Here is a 15,884-nt window from a genome sequence, read left to right on the forward strand (position 1 = left end):
CAGGCCCGGCGGCCCCCGCACCACCCCCGCGGCCACCGACGCGGGGCGGCCCCGGCCGCGCCCCCGGCCTGCTCCGGCCCGGCGGGCCCGCCCCGCCCCGCACCGCCCCGGCGGCTGACAGCCTGGCCCGGCCCGGGGGCCGCGCCGCCCCCGGCCCCCGCACGGGCCTCGGCCGCCGGCGGCCCCGCAGCGCCCTGGCGCGGGCACCCGCCGCCGGCCCCCGCCGGTCCCCGGCCCTGCCACGCCGCCCCGGGCCGCGCTCCGGCCGCCCGGCCCTGCCCGGGCCCTGCGCAGGCACCGCCCCGCCGCCCTCCCGGCCGCCTGGGGCGGGCAGCCCTGCCCGCGCCCCGCCGCTCCCCGGCCCCTCGCCCCGGCCCCCGGGCCCGCAGCCCGGCCGCCCCATCCGACGCCTCCGGCCTGGCGGCTCCCGCCCCGGCCCCCCGCGCCCCGGCCGCCTCCGCGACCTTGCGCCGCCGCGGCGGGGGGACGGCGGGGGGGGTACCCGGTTGTGCCCGACCCGGGCGGGCAGGGCTGATCCCGCACCCCGCGGGCACCGGGGCGAGGCGGGGCCCGTCCTGCCGGGGGCAGGGGGCTGCAGGGGTCCGGTGCCGCCGGCCGGGGACGGGGGAGGCGGCGGCAGCACCGCGCTCCGGCGGGGAGCGGCGCCGGGCGTGCGGGAGCGACGCGGGGCAGCGGCCGGGGCCTGGCCCCCGGCGGGGCTGTGGGTGCCGGGGCGGTGCCGCTCCCGCACCCCGGCCCCCCGCGCCCGTCGCGGGCGCCCGAGGGGCTGCCCGGGTCCCCCCCGCGCCCGCGGGGTCCGCGCTGCTCCGAGCCCTGCAGCGGGGGGCTGCTCCAGGCGGCGCCCGGGACCCCCCGCTCTGCCCCGGTGCCCGCTTGCTCCCCCGGGTTTGGCCTGCCCGAGGGCAAGGTCTGCTCGCAGCTCGGCGCCTGCCGTGCCCTGGGCCCTCCAAGAGGTGGGCTCGTCCCACGGGGCACAGGCCGCCGCGGCGTCCCCCCAGCCGGCGCGTCTCGGGTGGCACCCGCTGCTGCCGGGAGCATCCTCCGCAGCCTCAGCACCAAACCTCTCCTCCGCCTGAGAAGGGGAAAAAATACCTTATGAAGGGATCGAGCTCTTTTTTTTGCCGGAAAGGCCGCAACAGCCTCGGGCAGCGGAAGGCGCGTTGCCCCTTTGCGGGCGCGGGCAGGAGGGTGCTGGGCGTGCAGGGCGTGCGGGCCGGGGCGAGAAATGCAAGGGGCTGGCAGCACTGGGGGAAGGCGGAGAGCAAGGGCTCAGCCGAGGAAGGCTGGGAGGCAGGAAACTCTTCCTGCAGAGGGGAATTGCGCAGTTTCTCCTCCGTTATATCCGTGCCTTCTCCTACCTGTTGCCTCCGGCCGGGCTGCGGGCAGAGAAGATGCTCAAAGAGGCGTTTCGGAGGCTGGGCGGACGGTCGGGAAGCCGGGCTGGCACAGCCTGTGGCGGGCGCACGACTGGCCCCGGGTCCGTAGGGACCTGCCCTGTTTGCATCCTGGTGCAATCAAAACCAGACGGTTTCAGTAACGGCCTCATCCTGCAGCCGGCCTCGCCCCATCCCTGCAGGAATTGCGCTCGGGGATGCGTGGTGCCGGCCGGGAGGGCTCTGCGTCCCACCACCGCGTCCTCGAACCCCTCTCTGCTCCTTTCTGGTTTAATTAGAGCCTGCTGACGCTTTAACATCTTCAGGATGGGACAGTTTACACCCAGGGGCTTTAAAAGGTGGTGCTGAAAAATTCTGTGGCTCTCATGTTGGTGTTCCGGGGAAACGGGGAAGTCTGGGGAATAAGGAGCATCCCTCATCAGGGAGCATGGTGAATCGGACACCGGTCATGGGCTAACTTGCAGAAAGGCCAACATGAATTACCCATTGACGTGCACTGCAAAAATACGGTTGGGAGCACTCGCCAGTAATTTCTCAACAGAAAACGAGCCAGGCTGCCTGCTGTGGGTGGAGCTGGAGGCTCGGTTTTACTCGCCTCCATCTCAGGGACACATCTCCCGGGAGCCCGCCCGGCCGCGGGCAGCGCAGGCAGCGTGGGCAGCCCGGGGCTGCTGCCTTGCCTCGGCGTTCCCTCCGCGCTGCCGGCCCGGGCAGCAGGGCTCCTGCCGAACTCCGCAGGTCCGACGGCACCCGCGGGCTCTCCGGGCGCTCAGGGTGGCCCCCGCACCTAAGGGGCTGCGCGTCCTCTGCCTGCTGCGGTCCCCTGAGCCACCGGGGCTCAAGCGCTCGGCTCTGGCCTGGCCTGCAGCCGCTGCTGCTGCTGCTTTTGTTATTACTGCTTCATTTTCTTTCTTTTTTTTAATTAATTTTGCCCCTTCCCTCTGGTGTTTGGGCAGGATCCGCATTACTCCCCGTCCCCGAGCCAGAAACAGAAGCGTGTTGGCTAGCGCACCCAGCCAAGCACCGGCCGCAGCAGCGCCGCTGGCGCAGGGCACGCTCCGCTCGTGGCCAGGCCGCGGCTGGGGGGACCTCGAACCCTCCTGGGGACCGTGCCACCCCTCCGCCCGCCCCCGAGCAGCTCTCCACCTGGGCTGGTAGGCCAGGAGGTGCAAAGGCATCGCTCCGGTTCAGCGGGGCACCGCGGAGCCCGCTCCTCCTGCGAGGCTGGCGGCGGCTGGTGGCGCTGAGGGTGGCTGGTAGCTCCCGGCGCCGGGAGAAGAGGGATGGGGGTGATGCCTTGTGCTTGCCACCGTGCCACCTCCAGCTGCCCACCCCACGAGCGTCTTGTCACCAGGCTGGTCCTGCGTTGGACACCCCAGCTTCAGAGCTTGGGCGTCGCGGGGAAGATGGAGTTGTGGCCGAGGAACCGGCCCTGAGGCCGGGGAGGGGCTTTCCCTTTGGGACGGGCAGGGCGTCCATGGCCGCAGGGTCTGGTGGCCTCTTTCTGGGCTTCTTGGGGCTTTTCCTTCTGCTCTGAAGAAGGAGCCTCTGTGCTGCTCTGTCCATGGTGGACGGACAGCTCACCCGTGTTTGGTGGACGGACAGCTCACCGCGTTTGGTGGACGGACAGCTCACCTGGGTCTGGTGGACGGACAGCTCACCTGGGTCTGGTGGACGGACAGCTCACCCGGGTTTTACTGATGTAGTAGCGCCGATGAGAGGTGTCAGCTCTTAACTACAGACCTCGTCTTCCCGCTTTCCACGGGCTGTCCCCACTCCAACGACGAACGCTTTTGCAGCACGTTTGAAGGTGCGGCTGAAAGACGACAACTTCGTCGAGCGGCTGCCTTCTCCTGCCTGGGGGACGGAGGCGGGCGGGCAGGAAGGCCACGAGTCCCGCTGGGGATGCGATGGGCCAGGCTGCTGCCCGCAGCGGCCCCTCTTCCCCCAGCTCCCCGAAGGGACTAAGGAGGGACGTGCGATGGAGTCCCACCTCCTGCATGAGAAAGTGAATCTCTCCGTGATGAGCTCGGAGGTTGGCGTTTAGAACGCAGCCGCTGGGGCCAAAACAATGCTGCTTCTGCACCGGGGAGGGGGCTTCGTGGCTCGAGGCTTTGGGTTGCTTCACCTCGGACCTTCGGTGGGCGCCACGGGGAGCTCAGGGCTGGCCTCTTCCTCCCCGCGTGCTCCAGAGGGGCTTTTTTGGGACTCGCCTCCGTGCTGGCTGGAGAAGCGTGGAGAAATGAGGCATCGCCTCCGGTGAGCGGTGCGGCCGGGGGTCGGCAGTCACCGCGCCGCCTCTGCTGCCCGCCTCCGCGTCGTCCCCAGGAGAAGCCCCGGGCTGGGAGGGCACCGCTGCCCGGTGAGAATTTGGGATCACGGGGATGAGGCGGGGAGGAGCCGTGCTGTGCCTGGGAGGCCAGGGAAGAGCTGGCAGCTTGGGCCAGAGCAGGCAGGGCAAGGTGGTGGAGGGGGGAAGGATGCAGGGGGTGAGCAGAGCTTGGGGTGCCCGGGGAGCCCCAGAAAACAGGCGAGGAGCCCAGCGTGGCTGGCAGGGGCGGGAGGGGCGCCCGCAGGGAGCCCCGGCTCCGCTCCAGCCCCTTTCCGAGGACGACGCAGCTGGAGGCTCCGGAGAGCGGCTCGCTGCGGGCAGAGCTGGGCCTGCCCCTGCTGCCCCAGGGCTGCCGCACCGGATCCCCGCTCCTTTATTATCCGTCCTCCAGCCCCGAGCCCCCCAGGTCCGGCTTCGGGAGCCGCCGAGGGCTCCTAATTGTAACTGGAGACAAAGAGAGCCGGTCTTTGACTGCAGCGCTGACAGCCCGTGCCTGGAGACGCTGAAAGCGCTGCCAGCAGCCCGGGGGATGGCCGGGCTGCGCGGGGGCCCGCGCCCCCCAGGAGCTGAAGGCTGGAGCGGCCATCGCTGCCCAGCCGCAGGCGTCGCCCCCCGGCTCCCGGCTGCGGCTCCCCACCGCCGAGCCAGGGGTGAGGGCAGCCCCACAGGGACGCGGGGGGGACCCGGCTGCGAGCGGGCAGCCCCTGCGGAGGCTCAGGGCCGGCCTTGGCTCGGGGCAGGATCGGGCAGCCGGAGGAAGGTCGGGCAGGGAGCGGGGAGCGCAGAGGGGGCCGAGGCGGGGAGGGGCGGCGTGGGCCGAGCCGGCCCCACGTCTCCCGCAGGCACGGAGCGGGCACGAGTGCGTCCCGGCGGCGCTTCCGCGCTCCGCGCTCCTTGTCGTTGCGGCGCGGGCTTGCTTTTAATCAGGATTTCGCTGTGTGCGGAACGAATGACTGCGACCTCTGCAGTAGCTGCCTTTAAACGAAGGCTGCTTTTGTAGCGCCGGCCAGGATACACGTACCACGCAGCCGCCTGCCATGAGGACATCTGTCTGAACAGCCGCGCTCGCCCCCCCGGCTGTGCCTCAGACCTGCCCCTTCGGGGACCCTCGATTCCCCCCCCGGAGGTTTTCGGTGCTGCGGCTCTGCCGGGACCGGCCAGGCATCCCCCAGCTCCAGGACAGGGCGCTGCTGGTTCGGGGCTTGGCTACCTGGCTTCCCCAGGTGTGGGGGTCCAGCGCGGTGCCCCGCTCCCTGCCCGCTGGCCCCGACGTCCCTTCCTGGCCCCGATGTGCCCAGCACATCGCTGCGGGAGTTGCAGGGTGGCAGCTGGGACGAAGTCATCTGGGGGATACGGGGACTTTCTCCCTCTCCTCCCCAGGCAGCTGGGGACAGGCAGGGACCCGTCACCTCCGGGAGACCCAGAATGTGACGTTACAGCACGAGCCAAGTGACAGCGTCCCCACCCCAGACGGGTGACAAGGCTGGCGGCTGCTCCAGCCCCAGCGACTGTTCCAAGCCGGCAGCTGCCCGTGTCCCAGCGCCCGTCACCCAGCTCGGGCTGAGAGGCGGGTGGGTGCCACTGCGCGCCACCCAGGGAGCCGCCGTGGGCCCCGGCCACTTGTCTCCACGGGAATGGCCCCGCTGCGGGTGCAAGGGTCCCGGCTACAGCATCTCGGCAGAAATCTCTTGCTCAGGTTGTGCCGTGCTGGATACGGCATCTCCATGGAAACCCTCCCGCTCAGGCTGTGCGGGCTCGGGAGATGCCATCTCCACGGAAACGCGGCTGCGGCGGCTGTGCAGGCCGGGATGCGCCGGCCGGGCACCGGGTGCCCACGGCGGGAGGGTTGGGGTGCCCGGGGTGCGCCGGGCTGCGGTGTCGGAGGAGAGCCGGACCCAGCGGCGAGGCCCAAGGGGGAGCAGGGAGCGGAGCACAGGCCACCCCCGGCACAGGGGCAGGAGGGACAGGGAAACTGGGGGGAGCACTCCTGTGCCTAAAGTACCAACACAGGATCTGCCTCCCCTGCCCCGTCCTCACTGCACCCCGCCAAGCAGAGCCTCCCGCCTCCCTTGGCTTTGGGGGGCTCCCCCGCCACCTCGGGGCTCAGCCAGGCCCATTCTGGGCAGGGCCATTTCTTATGCCACGGGGGCTGGCGGTGTTCAGGGACACGGAAACACCCCGGTCCCAGTAAGCGAGGGTGCAGGACCCCCATAATGGCCAGGGGGGCCCCATGGTGGCCCCGGTGCTCGCACTCATGTCCTGCGGCACGGGAAGCTGGAGGGCTGAGATTTCACCCTCAGAAACAGCCCAGATGAAATATTTTACAGGTTATTTATAGCCTCCATTAGAAAAAAAAAAAAAAACCAAAACAAAACCAAAAACAAACCAACCACCAAAAGCCTTTTATTTGTTGATTTTAAATCTGCCTTTACTTTCATTCAGCTCCCGCTGGTCTCCCGGGATGGCGGGTGCAGGAGCCTGGCCGCACCGGCGGCTCCCCGGCGGCTGGTGTGGCCCTGGGGCTCGGGCACCGGCTCTCCCTGGCCGGATCCCTGCACCGAGGCGGCACCGGCGGTGGCTGCGCTGCTGCCTTGGCACGGCACCCAGCCCGGGCACGCCACACCGGGAGAGGCACAGCCCCGCCGCCCGTCCCTGCCCCGCTGCCCGCCACTGCTGCCGGCTCCCCAGGCCGGGAGCCGCTGCCGCTGCCCACGGCCGGGATTAACCACCGCTCCCTGCTGGCACCGGGAGCAGCTCGGCCGCCCTCGCCGAGGCTCCCGGCTCTGTAAGCCCGGCTTTGACGTAGCCCAGAAAGTAGGCCAGTAAGAGCAAACTGCAGCCGCTCGCAGCTCTCTCGAGGGACGCGGCGCTCGTGCGGCCGGGCGAAGGCGTGCGCACTCGCTCCGCGGCTCCCCGGGGGTCACCGCGCAGCCGAGGAGGCGGCTGGCGAGGACGGGGGTTTTCTCCCAGCGCCGGAGCTCCTGCTACCCACCGGCTCGCGCCTCGTGCGGCAGCCGGAGGCCGGCCCTGCCGCCGCGCTGGGAGCGGAGCCGGGCTGGAGCGTGGCACAGGAAGGGCAAGGATCAGGCCGGGAAAGTCCCCGCGGGGAGCCGGTCCCCAGCCCGCAGCAGCACCGTCTCTGCGTCGGGGCCCCGCGGGGCTCCGCGGCCCGTTTCTGCCCCGCCGGCGAGCAACAACCCCCTGCAAGGGGCTCCCCAGCCGCGGCTCCTCTGCCCCGGAGCTGCCGGCGGGCATCCCCGGCGACCCCCTTTCCTGCAGCGGTTCGCAGACCTGGAGTTGTTTTTTAATTAAAAAAAAAAAAACCAAGCGCTGACATCCCCGTGCCCAGCAATTTCATTTCTGCAGGGAAGCCGGAGGGACAACCATTGCCCTTGGTGTGGGAGCACAGCAGCTCCGGAGGAGCCTGTGCCGGAGCGGGCGAGCTGGCCCAGCAGCCCGGAGGGGCCGGCGCGGCAGCACCAGTGGCCCCGCTGCGTCTGGGTCCTCCTCTAACTCATCCCCAGCAGCTCACGCTGGTGCTTTCTGCATTTATTTTTGAAGCATCTCTGGATACTGGAAGCCCCGGTTCAAGCCCAGCCCAGCCCAGCGCTGACCTTCCTCGCAGGATGAGGCACATCCACGCCTGTGGCTTGAGGCCGTATCCCTCTCCGTGCTGGCTGGGCATCAGCCACGCTCACGCCGCAGGACCCACCAGCCAAAATTCAGCCTCCGGACCGCAGGGTCGCGCGCTGGCAGGTCCCGCTCACTGCTTCAGGTGGTCCCAGCTTGCGACAGCCATAAACCCACCTGCCCCGCCGAGGCCTGAGCTGGTTTCGGACCTGGTGGCCTCGGTCCTCTGCGGGATCAGCACCCCAGGAAGGGACGGCCCCGGTGCCACCATCGCCCCGGCCCTGGCAGGGAGCATCGCTCCCGCTCTGGGGCAGCCGAGGGGGTCCCAGCCCAGCCCGGGGCAGAGCCAGGCGCCGCTGGGCTGGCAGCCCCTCCCCGGGGGCGCAGGGGACACCGCGCCCGGCGGCAGGCGCAGCCTGCGGCAGAAGGGGCTTTGCCACGGGGCGGGCGGACCGCGGGGACAGAGGCCAGAGGGGTGCGCGGGGCTCCCCGCCCTCGCAGGCAAACGGCAGGGCACCGCTCTGAAGACGCTGCTCTGAGCCCAAAGCCAGCTCTGCTCTGCCCGGCCTTGGGCCTCGAGGCTTCCCGCGACCCTTCCCACCCCAGGGGCTCTTTGAGCACCCCGGGGCTGGGAGGGGGCGGGCTGGGTGGCGGGGCAGCCCACGGCACCCAGCCGGGCACCGTCCTGGGGCTGGGATGGAGCGGAGAGGGACAGCGGTGCCGCAGGGATGCGGCTGCCCCAGCACACCGGGGCCGCAGGGAGCCCGGGGCCGGCCGCAGGCAGGTGGAGGCGCAGGCAGCGGGGCTGCGCGCACCCCACGCCGGGCACTGCCTTCGCGGCTCCAGGGCACTCCGGCTTTTGCTAAAACGAACACGAAATCCCCCCTGCTCCCCCGTGACGTCCCCAGGGGCCAGGGGCGAAGGTTTCCCACGGCTCTTGGGGCAGGCGGGGCGGAGGGAAGCTGGGCTCCGAGCCGGGGCCACCAGCCCAGCGAGGGGCTCCCCGGCGTCGTGGCACGGAAACGCTCTCCGCTTCCTTTCCTCTTTTTCTTTTTTTTTCTCTTCAGCCTGGGGTAAATTCATGCGACGCAACCACGGCCCCGTCCGCAGGCGCACGCTATCTGGCCGCCCCAGGGTGCTGCGACGAGGCCAGCGACAGCCAGGCCGCGTCCCTGGCAAGGCGACAGCGCAGGCAGCACTCAGCCCCGCATCCCGGCGGAGCTGCCGCCCGCAGGAGCCCACACCTCCCTCCCCTCTCCCCAGCCGGGAAGGGTGCCAGCACCCAGCGCCCAAGAGCCCTGCGTGGTTTTGGGGTGGGAATCAGGGAGCCGCAGGGCACCCGCTCGCAACCCCGCGGGTGCCTGCGCCCCAGCCCCGCAGGGCGGCCCTCCCCGCCCCGGCGGCAGGGGAGAGGGGCGATGGCGGCCGCCCTGCCCGGGCCCCAGGGGACAGGCAGCGGCTTCCCTGGGCCGGCTGCGGTGCCAAGGCGGGAGGAGGCATCCCTGGCGCGGGGGACGCATTTCCTGGGAACAGCAGCGGCTCCGGCTCCTTCGCTCGGGCTGGGGAGCGTTCTTCTGGCTGGCACGAGCGCAGCACGGGTCGGGAGCGAGGCCCGGGGGGCTCCCTGCCCGCTCCCCTTTCACCACGAGGGTCAGGCCCGTCCCCGTGCTGGTGCTGGCTGCGCCGAGCACCCTGCCGTCACCCTCCGAGGGGTGGCTCGGGCAGGAAGAGGCAGAGGTGGGCAGGAAGGAGGCAGCGTGGCTGCGCGGGCGGCAGAGCCAGCTCCCAGCGCGCGCAGAGCAGCGGCACCACCTCACAGAGACCTTTTCTAGCTCGTCGGGTTTAGCAGAGCTGGGCAGAAGTTACTTCGGAGCTACAGGCGGACCCGAGGAGCGGTGCCCCGTGGCCAGGCTCAGCGCAGCAGGCTGCGAGAAAGCCGCTTTAGCCATGATTAAAGAAAAAAAAAAACCAACAAACCCGAACATGTAAAAGTTATATTATACATTAAAAAAATGGAGGTATGGAAGACAAAAAAACACAGGGCAGGGGAAGCCCAGCCCTGACGAGCGCCGGCGGCTGCTCCACCCCCTCGCCACACTCCCAGCCCCAAGCGGAACCTCCCCGGCCTGACCCGCAGCGAGCCGCTCGCGCCGCGCGAGCCGCTCGCGCCGTTCACGTTACGCCAGGCCAAACCACCCTGCCCCGCGCGGGGCCCCAAGGACAGGCAGGAGGGCACCAGCTGTCCCGTCCCCGGGGCGCTGCTGGGGCGGCCACGCAGAGCGCACGGACAGGGCAGCCCGGGAGTTTTATTGCCAGGGAAGCGGTAGAAGGTACTGGACAGAACCAGGAGCCTCTCCCAGTTCCTCCGCCCGCTCCAGCCCGAGCGCCGGACACAGAGCTATCGCGCTCTCTTGCGCGGGCGGCGAAGGGGCTGCTCTTGCCGCTTGGGTGCAATTTCTAGCGCTGGCTTGGCTCCGCTGCCAGCTGTGGTGGTCATGTCGGGGACATCCTCGGCAGAGATGGGCTGGATGATGTGGCCCGCTCGGGTAATGACGCGGGGGGCGGTCAGCTTCTGGAAGGCGCGCTGCGTATTCCACGTGGGGCCCACGGGCGTCCGGATGCTCTGCTCAAACTGCTGGTGCCTCTCAAAGGGGAAGGGCAGCTCGCTGACCTGCGGGGAACAGCGCGGCGGGGTAACTCCCACAGCGCCCCGGCCCAGCTTTCGTCCCACGCTGCCGCCGATTCCCACTCACCCAGGACCCGCTCACGCTCTGCCTCCCGTCCCCGGCCCCGCTGACCTCCCTCCACCCCCTCTTCCAGCAGATCCCAGGAGGGCTGGCACGGCAGCCGTCAAGGGAGCAGCCCTGGAAATTCCTCCTCCCTCCATCACCCTGCCAGCCTCTGGGTTGTCAAAGCTGGAAACTAGGTGGCCAGGCAGGGATTTCAGGCAGGGATTCAGGGCGTTTTGGGAAGGGGCCACGGGAAGGCCCTGGGCCAGCCTGGCTGCTGGAGCGCTCCCTGCTGCCGCTCGCTGAGGCCGGGTGTCACCCACCTGATGTGCTGCCACGTGGATGTTGCGCTTCTCGCTTATGATGACGTGGGGCAAGTGCCGGTCCTTCCTGGGAGGCGCCGGGGGCGGCTTGAGCAGGAACCTGCCGGGCAAGCGAGAGGTCAGGCCCCGGTGCCGGGCTGCGGCACGTCATTGCAGCTCTTCCACACTTACCGTTTTATTTTCTTGGTGCTGGGCTTCAGGCCCGTGCCTCCCCACTCGCCCCAGCCCGGCAGCACCAGGTTCACCGGCTGCGGCTTCCCAGCCTCCTCTGCCTTGCGCTTCTCCCGGCGGAAGTCAGCGACCACGTCGTCCCCGGCAAAGGCCTCTGTGATCACCCCTCTTTGGTCGATGCCACCCTCCTGTGGGGAGAGGGGTCAGTCCCCTGCGGCCAGCCCCGCCCCGGGGCCAAGGGGCAGGCCGTCCTGCTCACCTCCTCCTCCATGACCACCGGCAGGCTGGGGCACTGAACCTCCTGGGACTTCCCGGCCAGCACGGCCTGCAGGCTGATCATCTTCTTCTTCTTCTTCTTGGCTGGTGGCTTCTTGGCACGCCTGTCCCCAGCTCCGCCCCCCTCCTGCTGCTGCACTTGCTTCTCTGCTCTTGTGGCCGCTGGCTTCTCGGCTCTCGCGGCCGCTGGCTGCTCCTGCTCCTCCACGTGCTCCTCTGAGGCCAGAGCCTCGACGTCCTCCATTGTCCGCACCCGGCCCAGCTGCTCCGACAGCAGGACCTCTTCCTGGGCCTGGGGAGGCTGCTCGAGCCCTGCCCTCTCCTCGGCACAGATGGGGTGGATGGGGCTGTTCCCCGCCAGTTCAGAAGCTGCCTCCGTCTCATCAGCACCTACGCATTGGGGCAAGAGGTGAGAATCAGCCACCCAGGAGCAGGGAGGGAGAGAGCAGGACAGCTGCGTGAAACCAGGCCGAAAACAGCCCCCACGACCCCCTTGTGTTTGCCCAGCCCCGCAGCACACCAGCCCCGCACTGCCCAGGCTGCGAGCTCCTCACCTTGTCCCTCGGGGCTCCCTGCCCGCTGCTGCCGCATGTGCCGTTTCTGGGCAAAGTCTTGTAGCAGAGCTTCCTCCTCCGACACCTCCTCCTCTGACACCTCCTCCTCCTCCATCTCCTCCTTGCTCTCCGCAGCACCAGGTACTGCAACGTCTCCAAGACTCTCCTGCACCTCAGGCTCCTCGGCTGGGCCGCTGGGCTTGCCCAGCATCCAGGGATTAGCTCCGCTGGCACCCGCAGGGATGGTGGGGAGGGTCACCGATGCGAGGTCCTCCTCAGGCGCATCGCCCGGCTCCTCCTCAGGTAGCTCCACCCGCACCTTCTGCGTCAGCTCCTTGTTCCTGGCCAGCTGCTCCTGCATGGCCTTGCGGGCCTGGGAGGGGACTGAGATGTTCCTAACGCAGGCCAGGAACAACACGCCCACCTTCCCTGCCCCTCCTCAGCTGTCTCCCCCTTCTCCAACCTGCATGGGAGACCTTATTGTGGCCTCTCAAGACAGAAAGGGGGCTTATAAGGAAGACAAAGAGGGACTTTATACCGAGGCCTGTAGTGGCAGGACAAGGGACAACTGCTTTAAACCAGAAGAGGGTAGGTTTAGGTTAGATCTAAAGAAGAAATGCTTTACGCTGAGGGTGGTGAGGTGCTGGAGCAGGTTGCCCAGAGAAGCTGTGGATGCCCCATCCCTGGAAGTGTTCAAGGTCAGGTTGGATGGGGCTTTGGGCAACTGCATCTACTGAAAGGTGTCCCTGCCCACAGCAGGGGGGCTGGACTAGGTGGTCTCTGAAGGTCCCTCCCAACCCAAACCGTTCTGCGATTCTGTGATCTCACCTCCAGGTCATACTTAGCCATAATGGCCCTGGAGCGGGCCCATTTTCCCTTGTTCTGGTGCTTGAGACTCATCCGCTCCTGGGGGGAAGAGAAAGAGAAGCATCAGAAAGGGCACCCTCGCGAGCAGGGACTTCCCAAGGGGTGGGGAAGAAGCGCAGAAGCAGCACCTGCATCCTGAGCTGCTCCAGCTCCTCCAGCTTTGCCAAGGCGGCCTCAGGGTCCGACTTGTGCAGCAGCTCAAACTCCTTTAAGGCCTTGCGTCTCTTGCTTTTTTTCAGCACGCGATGGTACCTGCAGCCCAAGGGCAGAGAGCCAGGGAGTGAGACCTCACGGTGCTGGGGAGGCCTTTGGGAACGCAGCGCTGTTTTGGGCAGGAGGCTGCCCGATACATTGCAGATCCCGGGGAGGAAGGGGGCCGCTTTGCCTTCCTCCGTGCTTTGGCCATGCCCACACACCGGGCAGGGTCAGCTCCAGCGCCACGGCCAGGACCCAGCCCTCTCCCACCGCACCGAGCCCAGCAACGGCAGAGCCTTACTTCTTGCTCTTGATCTTCTTCTCTCGCCGAGCCTTGGCTTCGTAGTAGGACTGCACGGCCCGAGCCTTCTGTAGCTCTGCCCGCCGCTGCCGGGCCTGCCAGGGAGTGCGGAGTGAGAGCAAGCGCCAAGGAAGGGGCCTCCAGAGCCAGGGCGTGGCGGGGGGGAAGCACTCACCTCCTCCAAGCTCATGGCCTGCAGCGAGGCCGCCTCCTCTGGCGTCAGGAGCGGGTCTGTGATGGGCTGCTGCGTCTTGTGGAGCAGTCCAAAGATCTCCTGCTCTAGAGGAGTTCGGGCCTGTTGGGACAGAACAGACACAGCAAGAGCACGATGAGAAGGACTGCAAGAGCCAACGCTCCCCCAGACATCCCCATCCTTCCCAGTGCCCCTGAGCAGCTCCACGGGAGGGCCCAGAGAAGCATGTCCCCTCCTCCTGGGGTCACAGCCCCGCTCACGAGTCCCACACAACAGCCCGAGGCTCGCTGCGGGCCCGCCCAGGGCAGAGAAACAGGCTCGCAGTCGACAGGCAGTGCTGACCGGGTAGCACCGGACAAGAAGCACGCAGCAGAAGTTCCAGGCCACCATGTCCCGCTGAAGCAGGAAGGGACCTTTGGGCAGACCAAGGCGAGTGCCGGGTACGTCGGGAGCTCGGCAGGGGTTGTCTCTCACCCGAGCATCGGGACAGCTGGGAGAGCGCGCAGGGACGACAGCGACTCTCCTGCCAGCAGCACAACCCCCAGCGGAACTCGCATTCAAAACCAAAAGCATCCTTCTTTCATAACGAAGGTTTACAGATGCACAGGCTTCGGCAAACCAAACCCCACCCTCTGCCTCAGCACAAGTGGCCGAGGGCTACTAGCAGGCACCTGGCTCAGCCCAGGGACTGGGAAACGGCAGACGCAGCCCGCGTGCCTAGTGCTGAAAGGCTGGAAAGAGGAGAGGGGACAGAGCAGGCTCCAAACCCTCTGCTCACACCTTACCCGACCTCTCCCACAGAGCGTTTATACACCTGCTATGCGTGAGGAACACAGACAACTTCCCTTTTCATCTTCCCAAGCTCAGCGTGCGCCTGCCCAGAGCCTTCGCTACAGGCTGGGCCTTCCTCACGCCTTCCTCGCTCCTCCCAGTGCAGCCAGGAGACGCCGAGCTGCCCCAGCCGACCCCGGGAGCTGCGCCACACGTGACAGCACCCACCTTCCATGCCGAAGCCATCTGCTCCAGCGGGACGACTGTTGCAATTTCCTGCTTCAGAGGGAAAACCAGCTGCTCCGCCCGTCGGTTCTGCAAAACCACCTGCTGCCATTTGCCCACGTCTTTAGAGGTCCTGACGTAGGCAGCTTCCCTCACAACCTGCAGGCAGGGGCGAGAAGGGGAAAGGCTGTTGTAAAGAACACGAAAAGCCAGCTGGCATCGGCGAGGAGCAGAGGGGCGCGCAGGAGCTCGGCTCTACTGCCCCGGAAGGCCAGAACTCCCCCCCGCTGCCTGTGCAGGCCCACTCACCCGCTTTGCCTCCTCTTTGCTGAGCGGCAGCTCAACGGCCTTCTTCTGCTTCACTCTGGCCAGCTCCTTCTTTACACTGCTCAGGGCGGATTTGGGGCGGATGGGCTGCAGGAGCTCAGACAGGACCAGCTTCTCCCCAGCACCTACACGAGGTCCCGCGTGTCAGCGCGGGCACCGCCGAGTCGAGGGGCTGCAGCTGCCCTCAGCCCAAAGACCCAGGGCAGACGCGGCAAATCCCAGGCCGCCAGCCGCGGGCGGCAGCGCTCTCCCAGTCAGGCAGCAGGAGCTCTGCCCGGTCTGCCGCGGATCTCACCTTTGCAGCTGACGTTGAACTCGGACACCTGCACGCTCGCCTCCGTACGCTCAGCCAGCTTCCGCCTGCGAGACGAGAGAATGCAGCGAAGGGCGGCTCCCGCGCCCCGGGGTGCTTCTCCTCCGGTCCCCTGCCGCCGGCGGGGGGCACCGAGCGCCTCCCACCTCCCCGCGCCCCTGCGGCCCCGCAGGGGCGGCGACCGCTGCGAGAGCCCTCGGGCACCCCCACTCACCGCTTCCGTCCGGAGAGGGAGCTGACCGCCTCCAGCAGCTGCCGGTGCCGCCTCTCGCCGTCCTCCTGCCCCTGGCACACGGCAGACGCCGTTACAGAGCCCGGCCCGGCCCGGCAGAGCCCCCCGCCGCAGCGCGGAGCACGGACAGCGTCCGCTCCCCGGGCCTCGGCCTGCGCCCGCCCGGGCCCCGGCGCCCCCGGCCAGGCCAGGCCGCCCTCCGCTGCAGCCGCCCGGGGGAGCGCCCGGAGCCCCGCATGCGGCGGCGGCGCCGGGGGAGCCCAGCCCAGCCGCGCTCACCTCATCCTCGCCCTCGCTGGCGCTCGCCGCCGCCTCCACGCCCAGCCAGTCCTCCGCCATCGCGCCGCACGCCGGATCGGCCGGAAAGCGCCGCGCCGCTCCCGCGCGACCTGCCGGAAAGCGCGCCGCTGCTTCCGCCCGGCCTGCCGCCGCCACCCGCCGCGCTTCCGCCCGCCCCGCCTGACGTCACGGTTGCCGTGGCAGCGGGGCCCGGCGGGCGGAGGGGGCCGCGCCCCGGACCGGGAGCCCCCGGGGAGGGACGGGACGGGACCGGACCCCGCCGCGGGCCCGCGCCTCCCGCCCGGGCGCTGGTCACCGCCAGCGGCGCGGGGAGGTCAGCTCCGGGCGCTACCGGTGTCACCCGCGTCCTTCCCCCTCCTCCGCCCCCGCCTCGCACCGGGCGCACCGGGGGGGCCACCGGGCAGGGCCCGGGGGGGTGAAGAGCCATGGGCGGCTCCCTGACGCTAGTCTCCATGGCAACGACAGCGGGACACGGTCCCGGTTTTCCCCTAGGATCCGCAGCGCCGGGCCGGGCTGGGCCCGGCCCTCTGCACCGGCAGCACCGGGGGAGCCCCCGGGACCGGGCCGGGCCCAACCCGGGGGGGGGGGGGGGTTCACCCCGCGCCCCGCCCCGCCCCGCCCCCGGCCACGTGCCGAGCCGCGCGGCGGCCCCGCCTCCCCTTGTCCGCACCGGGGCGGAGCGGGGCCGCCGCCGAGTGACGTCGAGCGCGCCCAATGGGAAGGCGGGGAG

General features: G+C 69.2%; 1 protein-coding gene across 1 annotated transcript; it reads right to left on the reverse strand.

Moving 5' to 3' along the window:
- Window positions 1-9,386: 9,386 nt before the first annotated feature.
- On the reverse strand, window positions 9,387-15,732 carry UTP14A (UTP14A small subunit processome component). Its single transcript, XM_082323214.1, has 14 exons — window positions 15,134-15,732; window positions 14,837-14,907; window positions 14,605-14,669; window positions 14,292-14,434; window positions 13,986-14,141; window positions 12,969-13,088; window positions 12,794-12,888; window positions 12,426-12,549; window positions 12,259-12,336; window positions 11,431-11,803; window positions 10,860-11,266; window positions 10,601-10,788; window positions 10,430-10,529; window positions 9,387-10,048 (listed from the first exon to the last, which is right to left on the reverse strand). The coding sequence occupies exons 1-14, from the start codon at window positions 15,191-15,193 to the stop codon at window positions 9,776-9,778; spliced, it is 2,253 nt and encodes a 750-aa protein (XP_082179340.1). The 5' UTR covers window positions 15,194-15,732; the 3' UTR covers window positions 9,387-9,775.
- Between the last annotated feature and the right edge of the window lie 152 nt (window positions 15,733-15,884).

Source organism: Platalea leucorodia (assembly GCF_965183815.1).
Source record: "Platalea leucorodia genome assembly, chromosome: 10".
NCBI classification, from domain to species: Eukaryota; Metazoa; Chordata; class Aves; order Pelecaniformes; family Threskiornithidae; genus Platalea; species Platalea leucorodia.